Raw genomic sequence first — 27,466 nt, forward strand, 5'->3', positions numbered from 1 at the left:
TTTGCTGACTGTGTTTAAATGGAAACGCCACTAAACTGTGCTGTGTAAAGTGTAAGTTCCCCTTTTCTTTGTCAGTTCAGTTTCCTGACTTTCTAACTATCAGGTGGCTCTGAAAATGATGTAAAGAGCTTTCCACTTATGTGACCTTTTTGAACATAATTTTCAACCATTCTGCAGGTTGAACATGATTGAAACAATCTCATTGGGCTCAGCACAAAGACCCTGATCACATTTTCACTATATCCTTCATCCAGAGTCCAGTTAACCATTTAAAATAAAAAAAGTGTTCCCATGGAAACTGACACCCACCATCCTATTTCAGATGAAATTTCCCTTAAAGCCCCACTCTGCCCCCTCCCCTGGAGGAGGGGGTTGGGGGTTCTCCTTTCAAAATCTCAAAATAGGGACGTGGGTGTTGCATCTGCACATGTGACAAATTCAGAGGAGGACCAAGGAGGGCAGATGGAGAAGGGATGCTCTCAGTACCAGCAGCACTGAGCTGAACAGAAGCTTGGAGGACAAACAGAGGGCTTTAGATTATAACAGCTACAGGAGGAAAAGGAAAGTAAGTAGGAAGGAAATAGCACTTTGTGACCTGATTCCCAGAACAAGAACTTTCCAAGGACAAATCAAATGTGACCACATCTATGTGAGTTTGAATCGTGAAAAATGGGCACTTTATTTATTATAGCCTCAACTCACAAATACTCTTAATGAAAATACTGAAACGCATTAGTCGAGGTTTGATGCCAGATATCAAAACACCACATTTTTGTGTTGCAGGTTAGGCAGTCTGAACAGTCAGTGGATTCACAACAGAGAAATAGAGTTATGTCACAGGCCTATGCTTACCTTAAACCTAGAGTCAATCAATATAGTTTAGAGATGCCATGGAGTAGCAGTTTTCAGTGGTCAGACTTTGAATAACTGAACGCAGTCGCTGTAAATGTATGATGGGAAATAAAAGCAGATATACTGAACCGACAATCAGACAGTCCAGCATCTGAAGAGAGGACGGCCATGGACAGACTCTCAAAACTGGGTGTATGTATAAATAGCTTCTAATCAGGCCTGGGTGTCAGATTAGTTCCTATAACCTTTTGCTCAGCTCACACTCATTATAGCAACCTATGTATGGGTCAGCTCTGTCCAGGAGATGTCCTCTACAGGGCATTTCCTGCTCTCAATCTGCTGCCCCACATTTACATCCACGCTTGTCTATGATAAATCACCCTGTGAGGATTAATAAACATGTATTTGTTGAAATATGTGTATGATTATGTTTTTTTTTAAGAAAAAGGCTCTGTTCTCCCTGCTGGATGGTTCCTGAATGTGTGTAGTAACTCTGTGTCGGTATGTGGTTCCTCCCTGTTTTTCCTGTCACCACAGATAATATTTGAAGTATAGGCTGGAAGCATTTCCTGTGTAATCTCAGGTGCCCTAGGCTGAGGTTACAGTTTAAAAAAATCAGAGGAAAAAACTGGAAAAAACTTAAGGTAGATTATAGAAGGGGAGGTTTATAGAGGGGAAGTGTAAAAAGGCAGTGGGAATAGAGTGCTTGATGTTTCAAAACACTGATTAAGGTCCACCATGAAGGTCCATTTTGATCAAATTTCATAAAAACAGCCAAACATGACTAAAAGCAAGCGCACTTGACTTGTTCAGACGAGGATATGAATCCTCCTAGAGACTGTTAAGAAAAGGATACTTACAGAAAAGTAAAAACAAACAAACAGGACGACAAGTTGAAGTCCTGCATGAAGAAAATGTTCGTTTTGTGAAAGTACAAAAATATTAGCTGCAAAACGTAGTTTAAGTTGTTATAGTAAAACTACTGGTTTAAATGACACATCTTTAGTCTATGCATGAAATTATTAGATTATCAATACTGAAGCATGGTGTGTAAGCAGCATGTTACCGTTGTAGCTGCAGGGGGTGCAGCTCAGGTAAACTACTCTGTGTTCAGAGTGGACACCAGATAAATGAAACGGGAGGTGAAATGTTCAGAGGATAAACATATGTATATATATGTATATTCTTCCATATATGTATATATCCATCCTTCCATTTTCTATACCTGCCTAATCTATTTGGGGTCGCGGGGGGGCTGGAGCCTTTTCCAGATGTCAACAGGAAAGGGGCACTGTACACCCTGGACAAGTCACCAGTCCATCACAGGGCCACACAGATACAAACATGATATCTACATATATATATGTGTGTGTGTGTGTGTGTGTGTGTGTGTGTGTGTGTGTGTGTGTGTGTGTGTGTGTGTGTGTGTGTGTGTGTGTGTGTGTGTGTGTGAAGCATGGGATCCATCATGTAAAATATTCAAACTAGTAACTAAATCTATTGAATAATGAAATAATGTAGGAAATATAAAGATATGAATATTTTTAAAGAGTTTTATTAAAGGTTATTCAAGTAAGAGGAAAAGTATCTCCAAGCCGTGGGTTACTTGAGTACAGTTCTTTTTCCACCACAGATGATGGATGTGATCCCGTTTGTGTTTACCTTTATTCCCTGCAGCCTGTCGCCACCTGCTGTTTGATTCTGGTAGTGCCTCTTGGCGGTTAATTTCTGCCAAAGTCAGGCAAACAACACCGGAAATATACTGGATTTAGCCTTCAAAGTAAAGCTATAATTTGTTTTACAACCATGAATCCACCAAGAAAGCCTGCCAGTGTTAAATTTGTGTTGTATTTGGTACTATAAAGGATTCTTTCCGAATATTTTTCACTGGGTTAAACCCTACACAGGGATGCACGTGTTCGTTAAGACCACTTTTACTTTGAAAAACAAACCAGAAGCAGGTACGTTCGTTTGAGCCAGTTTTTTTTTATGCCAGCTAGCTTGACAGCCACGTCATCTCCTATAACATTGCACCCCCCCGGACCTCTGCATACTCTAAAGAGGAGTTTATGAGGGAAATTTGCGGACACTTTATCTGTTTACATGCTAACGTTTGACCAGGAAGCCAGCGAACTGTTTGACGTTCATTCCGCAGCTTTTAGCTTAATTTTCACCAGTTAATCTCATCTGAGCTTGTGTTTGTTTGCCTTTTTCTGGCTGAACTACTCTGAACTCAGTCCTGTGGAGGTGTGAAGGCCTGTGAAGAGTATTAAAGTTCGTGCTGTTATAGTGGAGCATTAGCAGCATGAATATCTTTCGTCTGGCGGGTGACGTGTCCCATTTGGTGGCTATCATTATCCTGTTACTGAAGATATGGAGGTCAAAATCCTGCGCTGGTAAGCTGACAATAACGGAAACAAAGTCTGTAGCTCTTCACTCCTGTCAGAGGACTTTTAACTTGATGCAGACTGTTATAACTGTACAGCCTCACAGTATGTATATGCGGGCAGTTGTACCGTGCGCGTGCCTCAGTCTTCACAAATGCACAGTTCTTATCGTTATTCAGACAAGTGCTTTGTGGAGGGTATTTGAATTGTAGTTTTTACTTCTACAGGAGGGGAAGCTACGTGGCAGTGCTGCCTGCCCCACTTTACATGCAACACTCAGTCATCATTAAAAGCAACAAACTGATAGAAACGGAACTCTTCTCATGTCTGAGCCACAGAGCAGCCAGCTGGTGTCATCTGCCTCTAACATGATAAATGATCTATTCCATGTACATTTTCTGTCTTTACTTTTTTTTCATGTAGGCATCTCTGGGAAGTCTCAGTTGCTGTTTGCAATTGTCTTCACCACCAGGTATCTTGACCTATTTACGGTCTTCATTTCAGCTTACAACACAGTGATGAAGGTAAGACCGCAGATATCACACAGTTCCACACACAATGTGACATGCAGGCATTCTCCCTGGAGGCCTAACCTGAATGGCAGAGTTGTGGTTGGGAGTCAGACGGAGCAGGATGATGTGACTATTGTAGACCTCAGTTGAAATAAACTACACCCTCCAACGTGGTTTGAAATCTCCAAATATTTCCCCTCGCACACGTGTAAACATTTCTGCAGTCGATCCAGGTCCTTTCAGTGTGTAGAGACGATGCAAAGCAGGCACTCGCCACTTGTCAGTTAGTCTTTCAAAAGAACCAATAACAAGTTGCAGGTCTTATTTTGAATTGATATTTGGCTCTGCTCGTAGGTGGTGTTTCTGGCTCTGTCCTACGCTACCGTGTATCTGATCTACATGCGCTTCAAGAACGCACATGATTCGGAGAACGACACATTCCGCGTGGAGTTCCTGTTGGTGCCAGTTATCGGGCTGTCCTTCCTGGAGAACTATGCTTTCACCCCAATGGAGGTAAAAGAAGCAAATGTGCAGTTCGTTATTTTAAGTTTGAATGCATTCACCTACATGTGAATCAATCAAACAGCATCTTTGAGTTTACTGAATGCGTCCGCTTCCTTGTGACTCCAACCAGATCCTGTGGACCTTCTCCATTTTCCTGGAGGCGGTGGCCATAATGCCACAGCTCTTCATGATCACCAAGACAGGCGAGGCAGAGTCCATCACCACCCACTACCTGTTCTTCCTCGGCCTCTACAGAGCTCTCTACATAGCCAACTGGGTTTGGCGCTACCACACGGAAGGCTTCTTTGACCAGATCGCCGTGGTGTCCGGAGTTGTGCAGACCATTTTCTACTGCGACTTCTTTTATCTTTATGCCACTAGGGGTAAGTATAAACTTGCAAAGGTGATGGTTGTGTACAAACACTTAAAGGGGAAGTTCGTTTTTTTTTTTTAAACCTGGACCTTATTTCTGGCATAAAATACGTTCATTTACTCACCAATAACAGTTTGGTGAAAGTCGGTGTCCTTCGGCTCTTTGAGTGACAACTTTGAGTACGATGGAAGTCCTTACCGTTTTGAACCAGAATATATACGGATGAGGAGCTCCTGGAAAGGAGGATGCTGAAGCAGAGAGAGGAACTGAGCCGTGCTGCAGCGGCGCGCGTCGATGACATCATCCCACTAGACGCGTGTGTAGAAAGCCCCGATAACAACAACAGGCAGTTCTGAACTAACAGTGTAATAGTACGCATTCATTCATTCATTCGTCTAAGTATTGGTGAAATAAAGACAGATAATGCCTTATTTAGAGGCTGTATTGTCCATGCCCTGTTCTGTCCTGTCCTGGATATACACAGATCTCGAGTGATCCAAATAGCGTCCGAAGGATGCCGACTTTCACCAAACTGTTATTGGTGAGTAGATGAACGTATTTTATGCCAGAAATAAGGTCCAGGTTTAAAAAAAAAAAAAAAGAACTTCCCCTTTAAGGCAATGGAGAATTGTGGCTGATTTTAGTTGATTCATTTACAATCTGTGGTGCCGAAACCCAGTTTTCTTTGTTTACATTTTCAGTCATTATTTGTAGTTTTGATAATGATACTATTCCAAATATATTACTAATTAAGCTGAAAGAGTATCCTTTGTCGTCAGAAGTTAAAACAAACATAAATGTGGTTAGTTGAGGGTGAACAGTGTTTGCTTTAAATGGATAAACAGAGGAGTGGAGAAGGTTCCAGATCAGATTGCTCTCTCTTTCTCACTTTGCTCTGACGGTTTTCCGTCTGTCTGTCTGCAGTGCTCCGTGGAAGGGGAAAGATGAGCCTGCCGATGCCCGTTTAAGCAGGATGTCGGTGCCGTAGAGTCACCCATCAGTGCCTGCCACTGTTCAGCATATGAGCGCACACCTGGGCCTCCAGCTGTACTCATAGTTAGCAGTGGGACTAACGGTCTGTCATCACTCTGTAGACCAAAATGAAATAGATTTTCTGATGGATTGGTACTTTAAATGTGTATGATTTTTAACTGTGTAAACAGTAAACACCGTGTATGGTTGTGCGTGTGTGTGTGCTGGTGTTATTCTTTTTTCCCTCCTGTGTGTACAATGCAAGTGTGACACTGGACATGTGTCGCTGGAGTGCACAAAGAGTTTAGCAAGTCATGGCACGGAAACTGTTTATTCGTTTTCCGTCAGAGACTGATTATGATTCTGAAGACACTTAAAGTGACACCAGCTTGTTTTTTGACACTGTTTGAATGTTGAATCCACAAAAATGCCCCTGGCGGTTGCTTCAGCATTTTGTGTCCAGCGCCCGAGGGGGAGGAGCTTGTTTGTAGCTTTAGTCTCCGCACTACACAAACCCAGTGTATCCTGTGTCACAGTTGTGTGTGTGTGTGTGTGTGTGTGTGTGTGTCATTTAGTCTTAACAAATGTTGTATTCTTGAATCCAGTGTCTTCCCCTCACTCTAGACACTCCTAAGACTGTATGATATGCAGCTCCTTTCCTTATTGCCAAGTATGTTTTTTTTTGGTATTTCTTCTTTGTCATGTCTTTTGATGTTCAATGTAATTCGTAATAGTGTATATATATATATATATATATATATATATATATATATATAAAAAGAAAGTGCTAAATATCATGTCATGTCATATGAAGCCAAAGATGGAGCAGGTGACTGCTCCAAGTGTTTTAAAACAATTCTTTGTTGTACCTTCAGCAGATAGTCTTGTAGAGTTGGTTTAAAAAAAAAAAAAAGAGAGAAAACGCTGTTGAGTGTGTTGACTTTTTATAACAAAGTAACCCCGTTTTTCAGAAATACAAATATCACAGGAAATGAAATCGCATGCTTTTTTTTTTTTATGACTTTGCCTTTATTATTCCCATGAATTGTCTGAATTCAAAAGGTGTGGTTCTGCTCTTTGTTTGCAGTTCAGTTGGACTGGAACACACAAGGATGTTTACCTTTGGGGAAAGCTTGCATTCACACACAGGCTTTGTTTTTAGTGCACAGAGAGGCCTTAAAGTGCTTGTGCTGACGTACGGAGACGTGTTGTATCTGATTTATGTGACGTGTGATCAAAAAAAAAGGCAGTGAAGTGAGTTTCTCTTTAACACGCCATCACCTGCGTAATGCAGGCCAACCATACATGTCTTGGCAAATTGATGCATTCTCAGTGAAGTTGTCCTCAGTGCAGAAAGGTTTTTTTGTGTTTGTATAACACCTTGCTTCCTTCTCTCACCGCTCCTCCCACCGCTTTGGCGGCTGATTTGATAGAGAGCGGCGACGCTGCCAGAGCTACGGCCTTCTCCACCACCTTCACCTTCTTCACAGCTTTCCCTTTCCCCTCGTCCTTTCCCATGATCCCTGCCCCCTCTGCAGCACCCCTCCCCACCGCAGTCACCAGCTCACACCAGAAAAGCCTCTCTGCTCTCTTTCTTGCCTCCTCTTCCTCTCTCCTCATTCTCTCCATGTCAGGTGTGTGCTCTTCCTTATCATCAGCCTTCTTCTGAGGGGACTCCACTTTGTGTTCCCCCTGAATCCTCTGCTGTGCCTCCCTTATGGCGCTCTCAGCCTCCTTGAACATTTTAGTGCTGTAGCAAACTCCTTCATTCTTCTTCACAATCTTGTCCACTTTCATGAAAAGTTGCCTGACTTGTTGTGAGCACTCCGTTGCCTCCCCCTGACCACTGTTATTAAAGACATGATAGCCCCCATGGCAGCTGCTGACAAACTCTGACAGCTCGGGACTCTGTTCCAGGAAGTCCTCAATACATTTGCCCTGCAGTTGGTCCCCCCAGGTGAACAGCACCATAGTAAACCTGGAGACTTCTGGCCCAAACATGGCGTTGATCCACTCCAAGGCTTCTCTTTCCTCCTGGGTGAATTTACCAAGCTGCAGGGTCACCAAGAAGACGTGGGGTCCCGGAGAGTACAAACGAACACACTGCCCAACCTCTGCCATAACCTCCTGGGGAGAGAGGTGTGTATGGAAGAACCCTGGGGTGTCAACGACAGACACGCTACGCCCGCCTACTGTCCCGGTCTGTCTCCTGCATCTTGATGTAACAGAACAGGGGGCCATCTCCACCCAGAAGGCTGCTCTGCCCAGGATAGTGTTCCCTGAGGAGCTTTTGCCTGTCCCCGTCCTTCCCAGCAGAACCATCCTCAGAGTTTCAGCCTCTGATGTGGGAGCTGATGCATCACTTGCTATGCAGAAAGATACAGTAATGGTGCACAGATGTTAACATTGATACATTACATACATTTGAATCGAAAACCTGAAAATTATTTTTAGCTCAATCATATTTCAGAGATGGAAAGAGATTAAGTCTTTTTTTTTAAATGTCTAATGGATATACTACAGTAAGACGGCACAATGCGGACCTTATAATAACTAAACTAGACATACCGTCATGTGACGCAGCATTTTCCGATGACATCCTTCCAAAAAGCGCTGAGAAAACCTTTAGTGTTGGATTATTTGGTGACCGAAAATACAGGATGCAGCTTCTTTATGTTCTCGCTGGGATTTTAAAGTTATCTTGCGCTGACTGTATCATTTAATTTCCACCAAACTGCAAAGCGCATCGCTGCGCAGCTGCGGTCTGAGGAGGAGCAGAGCGGCGCTCCACGCTGCTTCAGTGACGCATATTATAACCCCCCAAAATGAAAACCAGGGAAAAAGTTGTAATGCAATGAACAATGATCACAGAGAAACTGCCCACACTGTACTGTAGTAGTCTGTTAAAGTCAGGGCGGTCATTCATTATCACATTAACAATAAGAAACAGGAAGGATGCGGTGTCGTAATTCCAAATGTCGACCACTGGAGGGCAATGAAGACTCATTGTTCTGAATATTCTACAATCAAAAGCATTTCTACTAATATATGAAAGAGGTGAAAACATTTGGCAGTGAATGATTAAGTCCCAGTCTTTAAAGTATTCGGATATTTTGGCATAATTGTAGACATTTCTTCTTGGGAACTTTTTCAGCTCAAGAGGTGTTCAAACCCCCGACTTCTTAAACATTTTGCCATGTTACAGCCTTATACAAACCACTTTCAATCTCCTGTGAAAGCGAAAAATAAACTTTTCTATGTGTTCACAAATTTAATAAGAAGAAAGAATAAAAAACATAGATCACGTCACATTGACTTATTGAGTATTCAGACCCTTTGCTGTGATACCTGAAATCTATAAACCAGGCAAAGAAAGTATCAAATCAACATTCACAAAGGAACTTGATTAAACTGATGAATGAACAGCTATTGTTGCACTTCCTCTGGATTTTGTGACAGATTCCATTCTTTGAGGCATGGACTTCACAAATGGAAATCTATTCTTCATCAATCATGACCCAGCTTTCTCATACAGGAACTGACAAATCAGCTTTTGTCATTTTTGTTTCAGTTTCCCCATACATTTTTAATCAGATTGATATCCATCATCTGCATCATAGCACACGTCTTAGGAAAACTGTGTCATATACAGTTGTCATGTTTCATAGGATTAGTTTGAGGATTACATTGGCATAAACAAGACATCTCTGAAGAAAATCTCTTACATGTTCTTCCAAACCAGTAGTGAAGAAGAATTAAGAAATGTAATCAGTCACCCTCTTATAGCTGGCATACGTTACTGCACGCACAAAAGAAATAAGAGGGCTGTATGCTAATTTTGGCAAAGCAATTCCGTCATCTATACATTTCCATAAACCATCGGAGTCTTTGACACATCTTTTTTTCTCCCACAATTTTGTCTCTGTATCTGGCACTTGTCCCTGAAATGTAACCAGACTGTCCAGAGTAATAGGAATGTGTGAGGTTATTGAAGGCAAGGCGGTGTTTAACCAGGGTGGAAATGAACCTTTCAACATGGCTTCTTTTGCATAACTATCTGCTAGGTTAAGCCCTCTTGCTACATCAAAATTCTGCCTAACATGAGCTTTTGCAAGTCACTATATGATAACATGTGGTTCATTTCCCTCTAATGTTCTAATGGGGAGTGTCAGTGCAGACATGATGGCAGCAGCCACCATTAAACAACCACAAATTGAGATTATAATAAATAAAATAAAAATGATAATTTCAAGGGGTCACAGTTAAAAAACACCAACTTTGACAGCGGTAATAATCATTTACTTAGTGATTATGTTAATGATCATAAATGTCAGTATGGAGTAACACACTGCACCACATGCATTCTTAGCTGATTACTGTCTGTGTTGCTCATACTGTGACCACGAGTGTAACGAATACCAACAGCTGACCTAAAGTTTGTGTGTAAATTGTACCTGATAAGACAAACTGTTTTATAGTTACATTTTGGTTTAACTTCTCTTTTTTATTCATTTATCTATGTGCTAAATTGTAAACACATACACACACACAAATTGCATCCATTATACCAGTATTTTAGCCTCAAACTGAATTGAATACTGCAGTTAGCTCCAATAAAGTTTGATGAACAAGACCATTCAATGCTTCCACAGAATATGCTAGATTACAATTAATAAAGTTAATTGATAAACCGACTTAATGTCTTCCCACATGGTTTAACAGAGGTTTTAGGATGCACTGCACATGACTGTACCCACTCATCCAACACACTTAATCTTTTAGTGATAGTGGTGTAACAGAACAAGCTTGGTCAGCCATTGCTTAAATGAAAATTAAGCATGATGAGTTATTTCCTAAAAGAACAAGAAGGAAGTTGGAACACCTGTTAAATGGTTAATCCACAAGTTTGTGCTGTATAAATGTTATACCGTGAATAAAAAAGTCAACATAATATCACTATATTATCAAAATAAGAAAGTCTGTGCAGACCAACCAATCAGAACCGTATTTCTTTCAGTTGCACATACAAATATCACAATTATTCATATACTGCAAATGAAGTGCTTCCATTTGACTGAATTGTGTTAAGTTAGTTTATACGTCCAACGAGCTCCAGTGTAGCTTTGTGCTGTAGTGAGCAGTGGATTGTCAACAACTTTAGCTTATTCTTTTTCATCTGATAAGGTCTAGTGGACTGCATATTTGAAAAAAAAAAAATCCCCTCGGATATGTGCAAATAAACACAAATTAATCATTTACCGCATTCATGGTGAAATGGGTCATGATGATGTCTGAGAGGAAGCTCTATCTGCTTGTTGTGAGAGCTCAAAGGACAAAGCCAGCAGGGATTTAATCTGATATCAGGATGAACTATTAGAGGGTCTGTCCCACTCCACCTGGCTTCTCAATGGAAACTGTGATCCCTTGCCTGGAGCCTCTTGTGTCTCTGAATCCTCCCGAGGAAACTGCCGGTCTGAAACAGGTCCATCACCGTCTGCAGCATTCACAGTGGTATGAGAGGCTGCCACTCCTTCCTGTAACACCATACTCTCACAGCGTGTCTCGCTAACACTGCTGCTGTTGATATATTCCTGGCTGGGCTGTGACAAGCCTGCATCCCCGCTCATCGAGTTTGAACTCTCAAAGTCAAAGGCGGTATTGCTCTCACCAATCCCCAGTCCAAAGCTCTCCAGCATATCCATTACAGTTGGTGTGGACGGGCCGGTGGGGATCTCCTCCTCAATAAGAGTCAGTGTAGGCAAGATGTCCACCAATTCTGCCATCTCCATCGGCCGGATGACCTCAGTGATACTGGAGGGAAAGTCCAGTTCACTGGTGTAGGACTCCTGTGTGTCCAAAACTGTATATCCCACTTCCAGCTGTGCAGCAGCAGCAGGCTCAAGTCCGGAGTCTATTAAAGCGCTCGTGCATCCACACTCTGACTGGCCGATGCTTGTGAGGTCGGCCGTTGACTGAGAGCTCATGTCTACAGGGTACCCTCCCTTCACAACACCCTCCATTAACACCAGGGCATCCTCCTTGGGGACAACTGTGCTTCCTTCTGGAGCGGAGAACTTGGCAGCATCTGGTGAAGGCACCCTGACTGAATTTTCTGAAAAGGGGATGTGAAATCAAAGACACATTAAGAAAAGACGAGGTAAATTCTTGACCTGTGACTTCATTATGCAAGCTGAATATGGATTTTGACTTTCCTGTCTATAAATACAATGAGATGTTTTTTTTGGTCTGCAGCACATCAACTGGACCTGGACTTCACCTGTTATCTTTTATTTCTTATCTACAGCTGCCTAAAAATGCTTTGCTGTGTTCTTATAGCCTTCTTCTTCTTTATGGACATGAAGCATCTTGATTTTCAGATTGCTTGGCAGCTGCTTAGTGGAGCCCATAGCTACTGATTGTTCAAATAAGGTTTGAGGAGGTCCCAGAGGTGGTCGTACCTGCAAGTTCACTCCAAGGTCAGACTGTGTAATGCTCAGAGAAACTGCAAAAACCCCAGGAGCTACATCTCAGATTCTACAGGCCTCAGTTAGCAAGTCAAAGGTTAAGGTTCATGACAGAACAGTTAGAAAAAGACTAAACAGGTGTGGCTTGTTTTGGAAGAACTGTACACACTGCTTCCTCAATAACACGTGTTGTTATTCTATAAGGGTTGTATTTATCTAATTTTTCTACCTGGTAAGAGTAAGATTACTTCTAAATATGTCCTGATATGTAAAACTGAAAGAGATTATCATTTATTTTTGGCATGACTGTGCTCCCACATCATTATACTACCTGTAATGGCTCTTCGTGTTTGCATCCGATGTGGCCATGTCAGTCTAGCAGTCAAACATTCTTCCTCTTCTTCACCATCGGGACATGGCGGTGGGTCTCCCCCCATCACCAAGCCTAAAGGCACTGCCCCCACCCACTGCTTGGACCGGACACACTGTAGACAGTCCATAATCCAGCGGGCATCCCTCCACACCACATCCAGACGCTAAAGAAACAGGAAAACGAGAGAGCAACAGCACTTAAACAGTTTCACAGTTGGCAAACCCCGAGAGAAAACCTTTGTCACTTCCATCATTAAATCATTATCAGTCACTCAAGAAAAGATATGAAATAAGATTGACAGAAGACTTTGGGCTTTGAACCAACTGAGAAGTGGATTTAAATACAACAGCAGCTATAAATCACTCTGCCTTTATGATTCACACTTCTCCAGTTAGGTATACCATCCTCTTTTTTTTTTTTTTCATTGCTGTTTTCATGAACTTACACGAGAAAGCTCAGTGATGTTGTTCAGTCGTTCTCTGGCTTCCTGCACCTCCTTGGAGTCCAGCGCCTCACGCAGAGCCTGCTGGGCCAGATGAGTGTCCAGCTCCAGCCTCACCCAGGCCTGGCAGTACTGGCAGAGGAAGTCCCGCTCGTACGTCCAGAAGTTAACTGGTCAAGTCAGAGTTGAGAGAAACGATAAATCAAAGCAAAAAGAGAAAGCTTTAGAACACATTAGTGTACGTTAGTGTGGGCTTTTTCAAGAGGGGATCAGAAGGGGAAGATGGATTTAAGTTAAGAGGAAAACAACTCCTTCATGGTGGATGAAAAGGAGGACCGAGATAAAAGGGACTTACTTTCAGTGATATCAGAGAGTTTATTACAGTTTTTCATTCAAACTAGCAATGATTAAGATGGAATCCTGTGACTTACCCAGTTCAAAGATCTGCAGTGGCATGGTGAGGCCAGGCTCCTTGGTTCCCACCAGAGGCCAGTAACTGGAGCTGAAGTCCTCACTGGGAGGCAGGAGCAGCAGCATGGACAGCTTTTCACCAAACTGCAGCAGCTCCCGGGTGTACACACCATACTGATATGCCTGTCAGAAAAACAGCGAATGGCAGATGCAATTGTACGAATATAACGGGACAGTTCGAAGCCACATTTTGAGCTGAATTTCCTTTGAATGTCCTTTATGTTTCACTCAGAAAGTGATCCAGAGTAATCACAAAACTGTCAAAATTTCAAGTCTTCCTCTTATTTCCTGCACAGTACTTTATGACAAAGATATTTGGAGGGGGGGGGGACTTTTTGTCAGTTTTTACCCTATAGAGGGGGATGTTGAGCTTTGTCAGGAGATGTGTGACTGCTGCTCTCAGACACCTGACGAATTCCACCAGACTGCTGCTCTCCATTGAGCTGTCGTCCTCACCGCTCAACAGGTTCTGGACACTGCCGTTGTGTGCAGTGTAAACATGACTCTGGAGCCATGCCCACTCCTCTCTGTGACACAGTAACAAAGAGGTCGACAAAACAACGCAAGAACAGACAAAATGAGACATTACAAGGAACAGAATCCCCTTTAACTTAAACACTGTGATTTTATTTGTTTAAGCCATTTTAAATGGTTTAAATTGTGTTACCTGGATACGTGAGCATTGTGTCGGACCCGTGTGTGGCAGAGTACATTAGGTAGCCTCTGAGGCACCAGTACCCTGATCTGTTCCACTGAGCTACACAGCTTCAGAATGCCCACATAGAGACCCGACTGGGCCCACTGAATGCTGTGTCTGTGGAAGGACAGCTTCTCCTGAAGAGCAGAGAAACATTGCATGGTGAATGTTATTACCCTGAAACATCAAATGCCTTTTATCTCCGGCATCTCATTTTCTATTTCCCTTTTACTGGCTGATTTGGTTTGGGCTCACAAATATGATCCAGATTCATTTTCAGGATTTGTAACACAGGGGATATAGCCACAGCTCTGCAAAACTCAGCTTGGCATGTCTGTGATGTGACTCTATTTGTCTCATTGTAAGTCAAACACAAACTCGCCTTCAGCTGTTCATAGAGCATGTCCATGGCAGTGGGCTCGGGCAGCAGAGGAGTTCTACTGCGGTTCTTTTCCAGGCGGGCCAGAGGCATCCAGTGGAGAGGGGCGTCTGGAGGGCTAGAGCAGACAAGTCGGGCAAAAAGTCAAATGCAACCGCATGGAAACAACAATCAACCCGGATACCTGAATTAAGCCATTATCATCCCTGAACGAGCGAAGAAAAAAAAAAGTATTGCATTTGGAGTGAAAGTATTTTCATCATGATTGAGTGGGACATGACTGTAAGCAGCAGAGTGGAAGACTTGTCCTTCAAACAGAAGACAGAGGTTAAAGCCTTAATTCCATGCTGTCTGCTCTTTGTGGGGGGGTATTAATGTCTGACAGGGATTAACGGGATGTAACGCTAGACTCTTTCTCACCTGGGAGGGTTTGGGAATTCCTTCAGAGTCACTAGCAGCACGTTGCCCTGCCGGTCTTTAAGTGGTTCGTAGTACACCTGACCCAGGTCCATCGTTCCTAGAGAAGACTGTCCGACCGCACACAAGGATGGAGAGAAAGCAAAACCATCAAAATGCAAAAAAGCAGAGGATTTTCAGCATTTATGCAGTGAAACACAGGCATTTTGAATGTGTATGTATAGTAAGTAGCCTTACTGAGCTTGGCAAAAGTAGGGGAAGAGAGAGGAGGATGAGATGTAAAAAGGTAATAAAAATAGCAATTAATTAATTGTGATGCTCCTTATCTTTAATATAAGCAGCTTAACGTCCTACCTGCAGCTGGGAAACAGCTCTTAAAATGTTGTGTCGGTTTTGAAGGAGGGAGGAGGGAGATGAGTGAGCAGCAGAAAGGCCTTGCTGGAGCCAGGGTACTTGCTGCCATGCACAGGACAACTACAAGAAAAGAAGAGCCTCGTGTTTTACGCTGTATTTCATGTGTAGGGATTACATGGCCTTCATGATGATCAGTCACATTCATAGCTGCATGCTACAACTAAAGCAGATGTTACGAGCAGCATGTGTCCCTCACCTTGGCAAACCAAAGGAAGTCATGAGTGATGGAGGTAGAGCAGCACTGGATCTCCACAAGTGGGATCTGATCTTCAGCTGTGACCATGATGTTCTCCTTGTGGTAGAACACAGTTGCCAAGTATACGCCCCTGATGAAATCAATACAAGATACAGAAAACCATCTCATCAAAGGAGAATATGATGCAATCGGAGAATTTTCAACTCTCAAAACAGCCTCAAATCCCTCAAGAAAAGGAAATGCAATGAAGTACCAACACCATAGCAAAGTGTCGCCTCATTCCAAGTTATTGAGATGATGTTCAGTGTATCTGCATGTGGAGCTGTGATTGTTGGTGGCAGGAAAAAGCATTCAGTACAGTACAGTGATTTCAGCTATCATCTTGTTCAAAAGATCTCTTCATTCATCTTGAAGCTACAGCAGCTCTGATAATATGAAAACATAAGGGTTTAGACTTCCTCTTTGTAGTCTACACTGTTATGATCAAATCAAAGTTACTTCATTTCTCTTGATAACCTCAGGGCACGGTGGGACAGGTGAGACAGATGAGTGCTACCTTTGTAGAAGACGAACAAACTTGGTGGCAGACTGGAACAGTTGTTTGATGCCTCGAGACACTGACAGACGCTTGCTGGGACTCTGGGGCTTCGATCTCTCTGAGGAGTGGAGGAGAGGAGGATCAGACTGGATGAAAATCATTTCATCTGCAAAAATATATTCGCTGCGAAAGACATTTAAGTGAAGGAAGTGAAATGGATTTCTTTGTACTGAGCATAACTAACACATAGAGTGGTGTTAATCTGGGATAAAACTGTGGAAACTCAATTAATAAAGTCCTTATGACAACAAATATGTTTTCGTCCTTATATTTTTGGACTTCATATTATGCACATCAAAAAGAAAATGATGGTGCAATTATGTTATTTGTAAATTAAAAACAAGACAGACGAGTTCCCTCATTCACCATTTGAATGCACTGCTTGCAGATACTAATAAGTTGGAAAAGAGAAGAATGCAAGAAGTGAAATCAAATGGAGATAAGTCCGGGTAAACCTGTTCTTTGTAGTCATGTCACTATCAGTTCAACACTGTGTGTCAAGTTAATCTATGGTTACAGCTTGACTGGGACGCTTAACGGGATCACCATCCTTGTAACAGTATATGTGCAGATGAGCAGGATGAAGTTATTGTATATAAGTTTATTGTTATATATATACGCATATAAGCACCTATAAGTGTGTACTACGCTGCAACTCTGAGGAATGGATGAGAAAATGTTCAAAGCATTCTGCCACTTTTCACTGTCTCTGTGGGAGATTATTGTACATGTCAGTTTAGCTGAATTCCCAGCACAGACGTTGTTACTAAGTTAGTCGAATGATGATTTTGTCACATGATGCTGCAGTCACATACATCAGGATGTTGTTAAACAGTCAGTATGGGAATGCTTTAGGTGATAACAAGCTGACACAAAGTTTTAATGGGCAACACGCTTCAGAAATTGGGAATTATTGGGAGTTAGGCTGTCTGAGGCTATATTAATATACACTTATACTTTACTGTTTTTACAAAAAGATGGAACTTTGAAATTTAAGTCTAGTTGAGTGTATTTATGCAGGAGTGATTTCATCCCAACTGCATCATCTGGGTGTTAGTCCGGTTTTGAGAAGCTCAGTTTCATACAATTTTGATCGGACTAAGATATTTGCACGCATTTTAGAATTCTGGTTTTGGCCCTATCAGCACAATAATTAATCTTTTTTTTTTTGCATAGACAGTGTGCAACTGTCACAAAATATTTCATTAAACACCCCTGTGTTACCTATGCAACATTCTCTGTACTGTGACTCTCCGGCATCTTCAAGCAGTTTCCTCACAAGGCCTTCGTGGTTCCTGAACTGTGACTTCACACCAACACACTCCCTCCAACCTGCACAAAGGAAGAAAAGGCAAAAACACATTGTCATTTTTATGCAGTAGGGGAAAATCCTTTAGATGCCAAGAAGCAATTTGCAGGCATGTCCTGAGTGCTGGTCTATTTAAACTTCTATTTCTTATTTCTAATAAAGATAAGGAAGCAGGAGTGCTTGCATGAGATAGAATTCGTGCTTCTACATTCTCAAACAGAGCAACCGTACTTAAGTTGAGTTTGAATTTTAAGTTAAACCCCGTTATCTAATGAACATAACAGCATCATTAACTATGATGGTATTCTGGTCTGTTAAGCTAATGTTTTTGCTCTACACTTTGTTTCAACCACCATATAGCCCTCTTGATTTGTTAGACAGTAGAAAGTAGAAAGTAAAATTGATGGTATCCAAGACAAATTATGAACCAAATTCAGACTTAAAGCAACATAGATACAAAGCTCATTGATTCAAAATGACATATTTGATTCTCAGCGTTTTTGATAATTCATAAAACTACCAACCCTGAGTAGATTCCACTTCTTTCACATCAAACTTTACTTAGCTTGTCAGCTAAGTAATCTTATAACCCTGAGGCAGAGACAAAAATAACGATGGTCTTTCCAAGCCATAAATCTCCTTTCATCTGAGTTTTGCAATGCAGTATACTCACTAGAGGGAGCAGCGCTGACTGGAGTAGAGCACTGAGGCGGTCCCCATCCTTTCACATTGTAGGCACTCACTCTTACAAAGTAATGCACTCCCTGCATTTGGAGAAGCACCAGACCGCCAAATTATCACCATGCATTAACTTCGTGAATCATCCATTCCAGGACAAAGAAATCACCTAGCGCACTTATCATTAATTCATCCGTTTAAGTAAAGCTGTTGAATAGTGTTCTCTTGTGGAAAGTGGTTCAGCAAAGTAGATGATTGAGCCAATAAATACAATCCATGTGACAGTCTAGAGATGCTGCGTGTATGCATCATCTGTATGATTATCTGATGTTAGTTTTTAGCTATAGCTTATGTGTGTTTGCGTGTGCTGCATAACTTACTGCAGTCAATCCCTTGATGATATAGGAGGGATTCTTGGTCTCTGTAACTTGGGCTGAGCCGAGAATGCGTTTGAAGCTGGCTGAGGTGCTCCATTCCACTGTGAATAAAAACAATCTCGCTGACAAATTTGTCTCAGGCTTTGCTCGACACTCCAATAAGGGAACTAAGAACTGGATTATTTACAGTTTGAGGAACACGCTCTACCTGAGCTTAATGTACTCCAGGCTATGAAGTTGGAGATATTATGCCTCTGCGGAACTAAAGCATGAACCAGATGCATAAATAATTTTCTTGGATCAACATTATCTTTATTGCTGTACTGACTCCATTAAAACCTTTCCATTCTTTCTCATAGAAGCGTCTGTGCTGATTTGCTGTGTTTGGTTTTGGAAGCAGCTTCGTAAACCTAAACCATGCCGCCAAGCTCTTTTTAGAAGAAGGTCAGCTTTTTCTGGTCAACAATTTAAAAACATGCCATACTTTTTCAGTCTTTTTATGATTGTATTCTCATGAATTTTGACATTTGACATGCTAACCGAGGCCTGTCTGACATGTCGCTCTATTTATCTAACCTTGGGGGACATCAGCTGCTGATGTTATTCCCCCTTGAAATTGTGTTGAACTCAGACCTGAACGCTTCATGCCAGCAAACTGATGAAAGTTCTGCTTTTGTAGAGGTGCTCACACTTGCTGATGATCAATTAATGAAGAACATTTGATTAGCAGCAACTGGCTGCTACTTACCTTCTTAATTTCTACACACACAGGAAAGACAAATTTAGTTTCTAGATCAGTTTAGTATTTGTTGAATTAATAATGACATTAAATAATTAAGCTGAATATAAATTATTTAATCTTAGGTTATATTTATCTAATATAAAACTTGGTAAGGACCAGGTGATTTTCTTTATCACGATACAAAAACATTTCGAATTGACAGAAATCTCTTTTTCACATGCCTATATGTCAGTATCTTCTTATCTTAATCACAACTTGCCTCTGTAACGAGTGATGAGCCCTACGATGTTACCCTCTTGCTCTTTGATCACAACACACAGGGAAGATATGCTGGTCACCAAAACAGACACATGGCCAGGAGGCCCAGGGAGCTCTGGAGGAGATGGTTAAAAAAACAAAACATTTAATCGAAAAAGAAAATGTTACAGTAATCATGCAGAATTAATGTAGAATATCACTTCACTGTAGTGCAATATGCCACATATGAGTGTCACGTAATGTAAAAAAATAGTTAAAAAGAAAAAAACTGACTCCTCACTCTTGTATGTAAGTGAAGACTGCAGCAAACTAGACAAAGCTGTTCCAGCGAAGCAGCAGTGGGAATGCTGATGTTGAATGAATCCAACTGAATTTGCCCCAAAACAGTCTTAAGTGCTTTATGTTAGGGAATTCGCTTTATTTATTTATTCATTTAACAACAAAAATGAGTCTTTGGACACTAGTGGCTTCTGTTTAAAAGAAGCTTGACAAGAGGAGGGTTGGAAACATGTAGCAAAGTGCTTTGTGAGGCATCTGTTTAACCAGTTGAGCTACAATACATCTGAAGTTGTGCTCATTCTGAACTTTTTCACTGATCGTTTTACTGCTTTACAACAAAAACGAATCATTATTTCATTATTTCAAGTCATACTGCTTAACACTTTTTCAATACTATCTCAGTAGTAATTGGTATAATAAATGATAAAATCAGAAGGCACTAAGCATGCAGGGACACTCACTGATGGTTAAACCAATCTCCACCCATAAATCAAGGATTGTCAATCATTTTAATGCTTTGAATAAAAGAGATGAATGCTGTCTAAAAGAAGTAAAGAACAAAATACATCATATATACGTACAAATAACTTAAAGTGATGGATTGGCTTTTTAAAGGCAACAGACAATGCGCTTGCTGCGAATATCACTATTGATGCATGTGCCAAGCAGTAAAATGATTGGACAAGCCTTGATTTGTGGGCGGGTAAGTTGCACTATGATTGTGGGTCAGAGTGTGGTTAGTGACTTTCATTGTAATCTAAATGTTTCTTGAGGCGTTTATTGTCATTGCTCAGATAAGATAAGATAAAATAAGCTGCCGTGCCATGTTTGAAAAGATGTGCCTACTGTGGGAGTTTGTTTTTACTGTGTTTAAGTTAAAGGAAAGATTTATATTGTGAAAAAAGGCTTAAACCTCTACCAACAACATTATTCTTGTTCAATTTGATTCTGGTCTCAAAAATGTATCATTTTACAGCTTAAACCAATGTTTCTTTTTCAATTCAAAGTGATAAACATTTTGGTTTTTCAAGAGCCGTCGTGCTAAGCGTGGAGGTCATCAGCCATAAGAAAGCCACTAAACATGCATATACAGAGCAGAGGGATTACTGGGCGAGCAAACTTGATGTCGCCATACAGCACTTGTAAAAATTATCTTTAATGTGAAGGTTTGTATGTATTGCTTTAAAATAATACAAAAAGTTTAATAATGCAAACACTTATAACAGTGTTTCCCAACCCTGGCCCTCAAGGCACACATCCCTGTGTGTATTCTACGCGTCCTTGTTCCACACGTCTGATTTATATAAATATGTCAGCAGGTTGATGAACACCTATTCATTTGAATCAGGTGTACTGGCGCAAGGAAACATGGAAAACATGCATGTCTGCACATAAACATGCAATAGTGACATCCCTTTGTTAGACATCTGTTTAAACAGTTGAGGTATCTTAACATATGTTATCATTGCGCTTAATTTATAATGTACAGGGCATGTAGGGATGCTTATTCATGGTGCAGAAACTCCATTCATCCATCCACTTTCTATACCCGCTTAATCCAACTCAGGGTCACGGGGGTGCTGGAGCCTATCCCAGCCGTCATTGGGCGAGAGGCAGGGTACACCCTGGACAGGTTGCCAATCTGTCACAGGGCTGGTGCAAGAAATCTCCACCCACAAATCAAGGAGTTGAATATTTTGATATTCGAATGGCTAAAACAGCTTAAAGCATGTAGGAACGTATGGAAGATTAATACATTTTCAAAGGTTTACAAATGAAGGAATCCTATGCAGCATTCACCCAATTAGCCATAATGTGTGTCGATAAGAGTCTCATTATTCTGGCCCTCAACCCAAAGAGCTAGACTTGCTACTTATTCCTCCTTTGAAGCTTTCTGTTGTACCAAGGCACCGAGGCAGCTGTTCACTGTTATCACAACTTTAATGCTTCAACGTTTCTGTTTGTGATCAAATCTAAATGTGTTATGCCCACTGAGACTGCACCAAGGGATCTTTAGTTTACCTCAAACTCAGCTGTGACCTGGATTGGAATAGATACACTTCAAGTCATACACCTAAGGCAAAACTAAATGTGTATTTTAGATTTTAAGAATTTAGCCCCCTTCAACCCCCTTTTCCCCATAGATTTGTAGTATTAATAATTCATTTCACTGCGCACAAAAAAGAAGACCTGGGGTGTTATTGCCCCCCTACAACGTGACAATTAAATCGGTCATGGACAACTGGAGGTCCTTTAAAGAGAAGTAAAATCTGCGATCTAAAATCTGTGGAGTATAACTAGAATTGTTTAAAAAGGGGACATGATTGCATTATTCTACAAAACAATATAAAACAAAACAACTCGATAATTCAAACTACTCGAGAGCCAACAGGACAGAGATGTGATCAGGTTGGTGCAGAAAATGTAAAGCACTAAAGCCTAGAAAAAAATCCCTGTGCAGATTATGTTATCGACCGGCATCAAGCGTTTGTTTGATGCTACAGCCAGTGGGGTGAGAGTAGGACTTGGGAGAACTTGGACTGGCTGATGACAAGGCAGTCTGCTGAATTTGAGATGAGCTGAAAGGAGCTAGAGGGAGACTTTCAGTGAGGACTTCCAAAGGGCCAGACAAGAAATCAGTAAAACTTCAGCAAGCCGTTGTGCTGAATACTTGATCACTCTGGTCCTTTCAGGAGTGACTGAGGACTTTACAGAGGAGAAGTGGCGAAAAAGTGCTTAGCGAGTTACAACTGAGCTCTACGTTTAAGCATCAAGATGGTTAACATGTCCATGTGGACATTATATTTAAAAACCCCATATTTGTCAAGTCGTATGAGAACAATTCCGTCAACTTCTAGGGTGGATCTAACTTATCACTTGGGAATATCAGAGTTGGGAAAACAGTTAGTGTTTACCAAAGCATTATTAGCTGTGTGCTAACCAAGACAAGCAGTGTGCGCTTCAGCTAAATGTGAAAGTCTCTGCTGTGTTTTTACTGCTCTCTTTTCCTCCTTTTCCACTTGTGAGTCTCACCTGCTTGCTCGCAGACTACATGGCTCCACTGTGTGTGTGTCACGGTGAATAAGGTGTGTGAAAAGTGTGTGAATCAGAGAAGAAGCAATGGGAGACAGATGAAGTGAAGATTAGTGAATTGAGACAAGAACTCATCATTTTGCTGTAAATGCAATGAAAGCTTCTTAACAAATGTTAATCTAAGTGCGTCATGTGAGGGGATAAGTATAGTTTTAAGCAAACTCTTCATGTTGTGAAATGTTCACCAGGCTGTGGAATCTTTTTATGCATTCTGTAACAGTTTCCCTCCCACAACCTGATTAAACAAAACTCTCCTTCAGTTGCCGGACCTCCTAGCTTCAAATTAGGTAATGACATTTCTGCTTGTGCTTGATAAAACATGAACTCAAGCAGTGTTTCTGGTACAGTGTGACCCTCTTGGTTGCAGTAGAACTAGTTAGGAATTATGGCTCCACACACATTCCAGGGAAGGAGTTAAAGGTGTGTTTTAACGGTTGAAGGTTAAGGTGGTCTTAATCTGCATGTTCATACTAATTGAGGAAAAACTGTTGATTCAACTGAGCAATTTGAAGGCTTGAATGGATTATTTCTATTGAAAAATAACTGTACAGAGACTCGTTTTTAGAAGTGTAATCAAAGCCCTAAGGTATAATTTAAGATAACTGTCTGAGTTTGTGTCCTCAGCCACACTTTATGAACTGCCACAAGCTGACCCAGGACCACTGACCTGTGTTCTGGAAGTTTTCTCTCATCCGACAGTACAGCTGCAGCCTCAGTCTCCAGAGACGAATCTGTCTCTGAACATCAGCCTGCGCCTGGGGGCCAGCCCCAGCTTTCCTCACCAACTCTGATTTCCTCTCTTCTACTCGTTTACTTGCCAGTGCCACCAGAGCATCCAGCTTTGCTGACCACTCAACTGGCCGGGACACTGAGAGGAATGGTAGTTGAGACAGACAAAGACTGTATGTAACTGGAATGAGATTTGCACTGAATTAAAGTGAAATCTTACAATACTTTAGCTCTTATTTATTGTTAAATACTTTCAACTCACAAACAGGGTTATGTCGGGCTCCTGCCTTTGTCAGCACATGAAGCAGAGGGGAGTTATGTGTGAGGGCAGCAACGTCAAGAGGAACCAGACCCTGTTCACTCACTCTGTTCACCCCCTTCTCCTTATCTCTCTCCCAGTCTTTCTCTTTCTTCTCTCCTCTCTCCCATATGCTTCCTCCTCCTCCAAAGCTGGTGTGATCTCTGGACAAAAGGCTCTGTACAGCCAAAGTGTCCTCGTTTTCCACCGCCTCCCACAGGGTCTTGTACTAATAGGGAGAAGGAGAAAGGGTCCACAGACAGAGAATGAAAGATAAAGAGAGGGTTTTATGTCAAAAGAGATTTATTTTACAAGGTAGTAGGAAGGTTGCTGTGCAAGGAAAAGAGCCAGTGAATGAGTAAGAACACTCACAGGACACATAAATCACAGCAGCCCAGGAGGATGCATTCATTATGAGATCCAGAAAGTTTGCAAATTTCCGTTATTAACTGATAAAAGGGTATACTAGATGAAAAAAAGGGGCAATTCTTTTTTTCCCAAAACAGTGCTTGTCTCTTTTAGGCAGACCTTTTGTAGAAGTCATTGGGGAATTCTTTGCCTTAACTCTCTGCAATTCAAATAAAATTCACAACACAGCAAACGTTAGACAGAAAAAGCAGATATAGCTGTGCTCTTCCACTGGGAACAGGTCAGTCCTCTCCACAATGCCTCAAGCAAGTTATTAGTTCCCAGATATGGAGCGGTATAGGGACAGGTATTAGCCGGCTAAACTTGAGCTACTTGAAGGTTGTTTTTTAAAATACTCCAAACATCAACAAGTGGACCTGGAGGTAAAACTATCACCCCTTTTATTAATGTTCATCCTTCAGAGGAATCTTGTACAACTGTCAGTGTGACTAAGTTTAATTCCCTGTTGAATCTCTGCATGGTCTATGGCTGAAATTAGCTGGAAACTGACATGTTTCTACTGAATGTGACAATGTAGGATTAATAATTTCTACTGTACCCACCTAGATTAAAACATGCAATATTTCTCCATGAGATGTGGTGGAGTAGAAGTAGAAGGATGCATAAAGACAGACTAAAGTAAAGCACAAGCATCAGACCCGAGTTCCCCCTCAAAATGACACCAACATATCTTACAGTCTCTGCAGACTTGCTGGGGTGTTTGGGTGTGTCCACCTCCGAGGCAACGGATGATTCTCCTCCCCTCAGTCTGACCGACAGGTTTCTGTAGATGCGTTTGGGTGAGACGGGACCCAGGGAGCGCCGGCGCTGAGGTGGGTTCCTCACGGAAACAGACATGACGAGAGAGGAGGGGAGGCGTCTGTGGAGGAGATGTGAGAGGTGAGGAGAGTTTGTGAAGACAGCGGAGGTAGCTGAGGAAAATGACTGAACAAGTCTCAAATCTCAGGGCCACAAAGAGAGATAAATAGGGTTGAAAAAAGAAAAAGAAAAAGCCAAAGTATAGAGGAGAAAAGAATGAGAACGACTAATACAAAGAGATATAAAAAGATAAGGTTATGGTTGCAGATTGAAGATTTGGCGATTTTTGCTGCAGTAAAGACTATTTTCTGCTAAGTTTCTGCCACGATCATCAATAAATGATCAAGAGTAACGACGACTGTTCATAATAGATGTAAATGCCTTGAAGCATCTATTTTTGTGCCTCTTTTTAGCTCCCTTTTGTTCCCCTTTCACCCGCCTTCATGTCACATGGGTTTTCTTTACCATGAATTAAGTCTTCCAGCACATAAAGCGATTCACTTAAACAGAGAATTGCAAACTCATGTAGAGTCTCGATTCATTTGTGTTATAATAAATTTGAATCACTTTATGTTTCCGGCTTGAGGACAACTATCCGTCAACACTGTAGTAATCACCGTTCATCAGAAGTTTCCCTTTCATCATTATAGTCAGCCGCTTTTGTGTCTGAAAATCTGTCTTACAGTCTTTTATTTTCAGCATTTGGGGACAATGCAGCTCGGCACAGGTTTTTGTTCCTCGTCATCTTCAGTCAGCAAGTCTCTCTTATTCATCACTGTGTGTTTTCTCATCTCTTCGTTCTTCACTCTCTTTTCACAGGCCCACAGTTTGGAGTCGTTTTCATGCGGTTTTGATTTACATCACGCCACAAGCATTCGGATAAGAAGAGCATCTTTGTAAAAGCAGGATACTTAGACTCTATCAGGTCTCTTTTGTTGAACTTCTTTCCCATTCTAAAAGAAAGCCTCAAATGTCTGAGTTTTTTCAGTTTTGGTTTTCATCTCACCATCAAGCTGCACTGTACTTGTGAGAAAGCAAATACTCCCCTGGTGCGTGCTAGTTTCAGACATAAGCTGACGGCTCAGGCCACAGTGACACCACATCTCAGAGACACATCATCGTTGTACCTCACCGTGTGACTTGCTTGCACAGTACCTGCACCGCCTACATATGTGCATAGGGGAGTATAAGGGTAATATCACTGTTATTGGTACAGCTTTCCTCTATTTGTTTATTGTGCCTTACAAAACTTGCAGAAAGTGCTGATGAGACATTTGAGTGAGGAGATAAGCTAGTGTTTAGTTTAAACTATGTTAACACTGCGGTCGAGAGAATATGTGCGCAGGAGACTGAAAGACACTGACCTGTGAACAGATATACACCTTTGGTTCATTGTGGTTTTTGTCAGTGTCACAAGTTGAGGGGATCCTTTTTTCTTTTTCTTTTTTTATAACCTCTTTAATCTCTGACGTGTTGAGAGGCAAGAGTGCTGCACATTTACTAACACTCTTTCCGGTTTGTCAGTCTGCTGAATGCTAAGGTTCTCAAGTTCAGCCGTGCATGGAAACATCTGATGACTAATATTGCTAATCCATCCGGAAGTCATCCAGCACAGTCATCTGTGAGAATAAACCACAGAAAGTAGCCTATCTCCCTCAACGGCCATGATAAAGTATGATTTCTGTTTCTATAGCATTGTGTGCTACAGATTATCAGAGGGCACACATTACTTTCTACTGTAGAAAAAAAAACATAACACAAATGACTATAGTTTATGAATGAAGCCAACAACCATAGGCAATTAGTGATTCAGATTTCAAGGTTTTTGTGATTCATCTCAAAATTTTATATAAGCTACAAATCAGTAATTAGGATGATTGCAATATAATGAAAAATCTTGTTTAACATTCAGCTGTAACTGCAGGAGAAGATGCACATCCGCAGCAATGCTGGAGGATTTGTTTGTCATTTAGATTTTCCCAAAAGCCATGGAAGGAGATAGAGGGCCCAGATAAACACATTAGGCCTCAGAACAACATCGACTTTGTATTGTGGGTGGCTTTCCTCAAATGAATTGCTCACTTCAAGTCCTTCCACAACATTTGCATTGAAAAAGGTCAGTATTCTTTTGCTATTCCAAAACATTAACTTTGTTGTTTTTTTTTGTTGTTTTTTTTTAACCATTCTTGGGTAGAGCGTAAGTCCCCATTTTTTCCTTTAGAATTTATAGATATAATTCACAATCAATAGCATGATTCATTATGGCAAGCTGTCCTGGATCAGATGCAGTGAAACAGGTCCAAACTATGATACTACAACCACCAAACTAGAAAGAAAAGATGTTTGGGTCTAAACGTGGACTCTTTTGTGGCTTATGGCTCAATGCAGCCTACATTTGGGCTGAACATTCTTTCCTGTCAGGGAT

General features: G+C 41.4%; 3 protein-coding genes across 5 annotated transcripts in view; 1 reads left to right on the plus strand and 2 right to left on the minus strand.

Annotated features, from left to right (window-relative positions):
• The first annotated feature begins 2,873 nt into the window (after positions 1–2,873).
• Positions 2,874–27,466, plus strand: part of LOC140273649 (ER lumen protein-retaining receptor 3) — a 50,336-nt gene continuing 25,743 nt past the window's right edge. The window contains exons 1-5 of one of the 2 annotated variants that reach the window (XR_011908047.1): positions 2,874–3,248; positions 3,663–3,763; positions 4,106–4,264; positions 4,386–4,638; positions 5,553–5,703. Coding sequence is in view for 1 of the 2 variants with exons in the window: in XM_072369277.1 (XP_072225378.1) it covers positions 3,158–3,248; positions 3,663–3,763; positions 4,106–4,264; positions 4,386–4,638; positions 5,553–5,596 (648 nt within the window). In the remaining variant the exon portion in view is untranslated. Of the gene's footprint in view, positions 3,249–3,662; positions 3,764–4,105; positions 4,265–4,385; positions 4,639–5,552; positions 6,349–27,466 lie in introns of those variants that run through there. The other variant, XM_072369277.1, reaches the window with a different exon arrangement.
• Positions 6,506–8,416, minus strand: LOC140273645 (GTPase IMAP family member 4-like). Of its 2 annotated transcripts, none has more exons than XM_072369271.1 (2): positions 8,169–8,416; positions 6,506–7,962 (listed from the first exon to the last, which is right to left on the minus strand). In XM_072369271.1, exon 2 carries the CDS (start codon positions 7,920–7,922, stop codon positions 6,945–6,947), a length of 978 nt encoding a protein of 325 aa, XP_072225372.1. In that variant the 5' UTR covers positions 7,923–7,962; positions 8,169–8,416; the 3' UTR covers positions 6,506–6,944. The 2 variants fall into 2 exon arrangements, with proteins under 2 accessions (XP_072225372.1, XP_072225371.1); XM_072369270.1 differs by having other exon boundaries at positions 6,506–7,966.
• Positions 10,935–26,656, minus strand: LOC140273205 (ankyrin repeat and fibronectin type-III domain-containing protein 1-like). The gene is made up of 19 exons (XM_072368720.1): positions 26,406–26,656; positions 24,919–25,102; positions 23,779–24,043; positions 23,455–23,655; positions 19,417–19,530; positions 18,419–18,516; positions 18,034–18,124; positions 17,276–17,383; positions 16,010–16,109; positions 15,454–15,583; positions 15,198–15,317; positions 14,847–14,953; positions 14,430–14,544; positions 14,018–14,184; positions 13,700–13,877; positions 13,311–13,473; positions 12,883–13,049; positions 12,396–12,600; positions 10,935–11,712 (listed from the first exon to the last, which is right to left on the minus strand). Exons 1-19 carry the CDS (start codon positions 26,432–26,434, stop codon positions 10,961–10,963), a joined length of 3,294 nt encoding a protein of 1,097 aa, XP_072224821.1. The 5' UTR covers positions 26,435–26,656; the 3' UTR covers positions 10,935–10,960.

This window comes from Leuresthes tenuis, unplaced genomic scaffold (genome assembly GCF_036924035.1).
Source record: "Leuresthes tenuis unplaced genomic scaffold, fLeuTen1.0.hap1 SCAF_17, whole genome shotgun sequence".
Lineage (NCBI taxonomy): Eukaryota > Metazoa > Chordata > Actinopteri > Atheriniformes > Atherinopsidae > Leuresthes > Leuresthes tenuis.

Excerpts from the sequence above, each read along its gene's own strand:
- LOC140273645 (XM_072369270.1), bottom strand. The coding sequence starts at position 8,199 with ATGTCATCGGAAAATGCTGCGTCACATGACG. Across the intron at positions 7,967-8,168 it reads AAATGCTGCGTCACATGACG|CAAGTGATGCATCAGCTCCC; the intron begins GTATGTCTAGTT and ends CTTTCTGCATAG.
- LOC140273205 (XM_072368720.1), bottom strand. The coding sequence starts at position 26,434 with ATGAACCAAAGGTGTATATCTGTTCACAG. Across the intron at positions 14,954-15,197 it reads GAGCTGTTTCCCAGCTGCAG|TCTTCTCTAGGAACGATGGA; the intron begins GTAGGACGTTAA and ends GCGGTCGGACAG. Across the intron at positions 11,713-12,395 it reads AACACGAAGAGCCATTACAG|AAAATTCAGTCAGGGTGCCT; the intron begins GTAGTATAATGA and ends TCCCCTTTTCAG.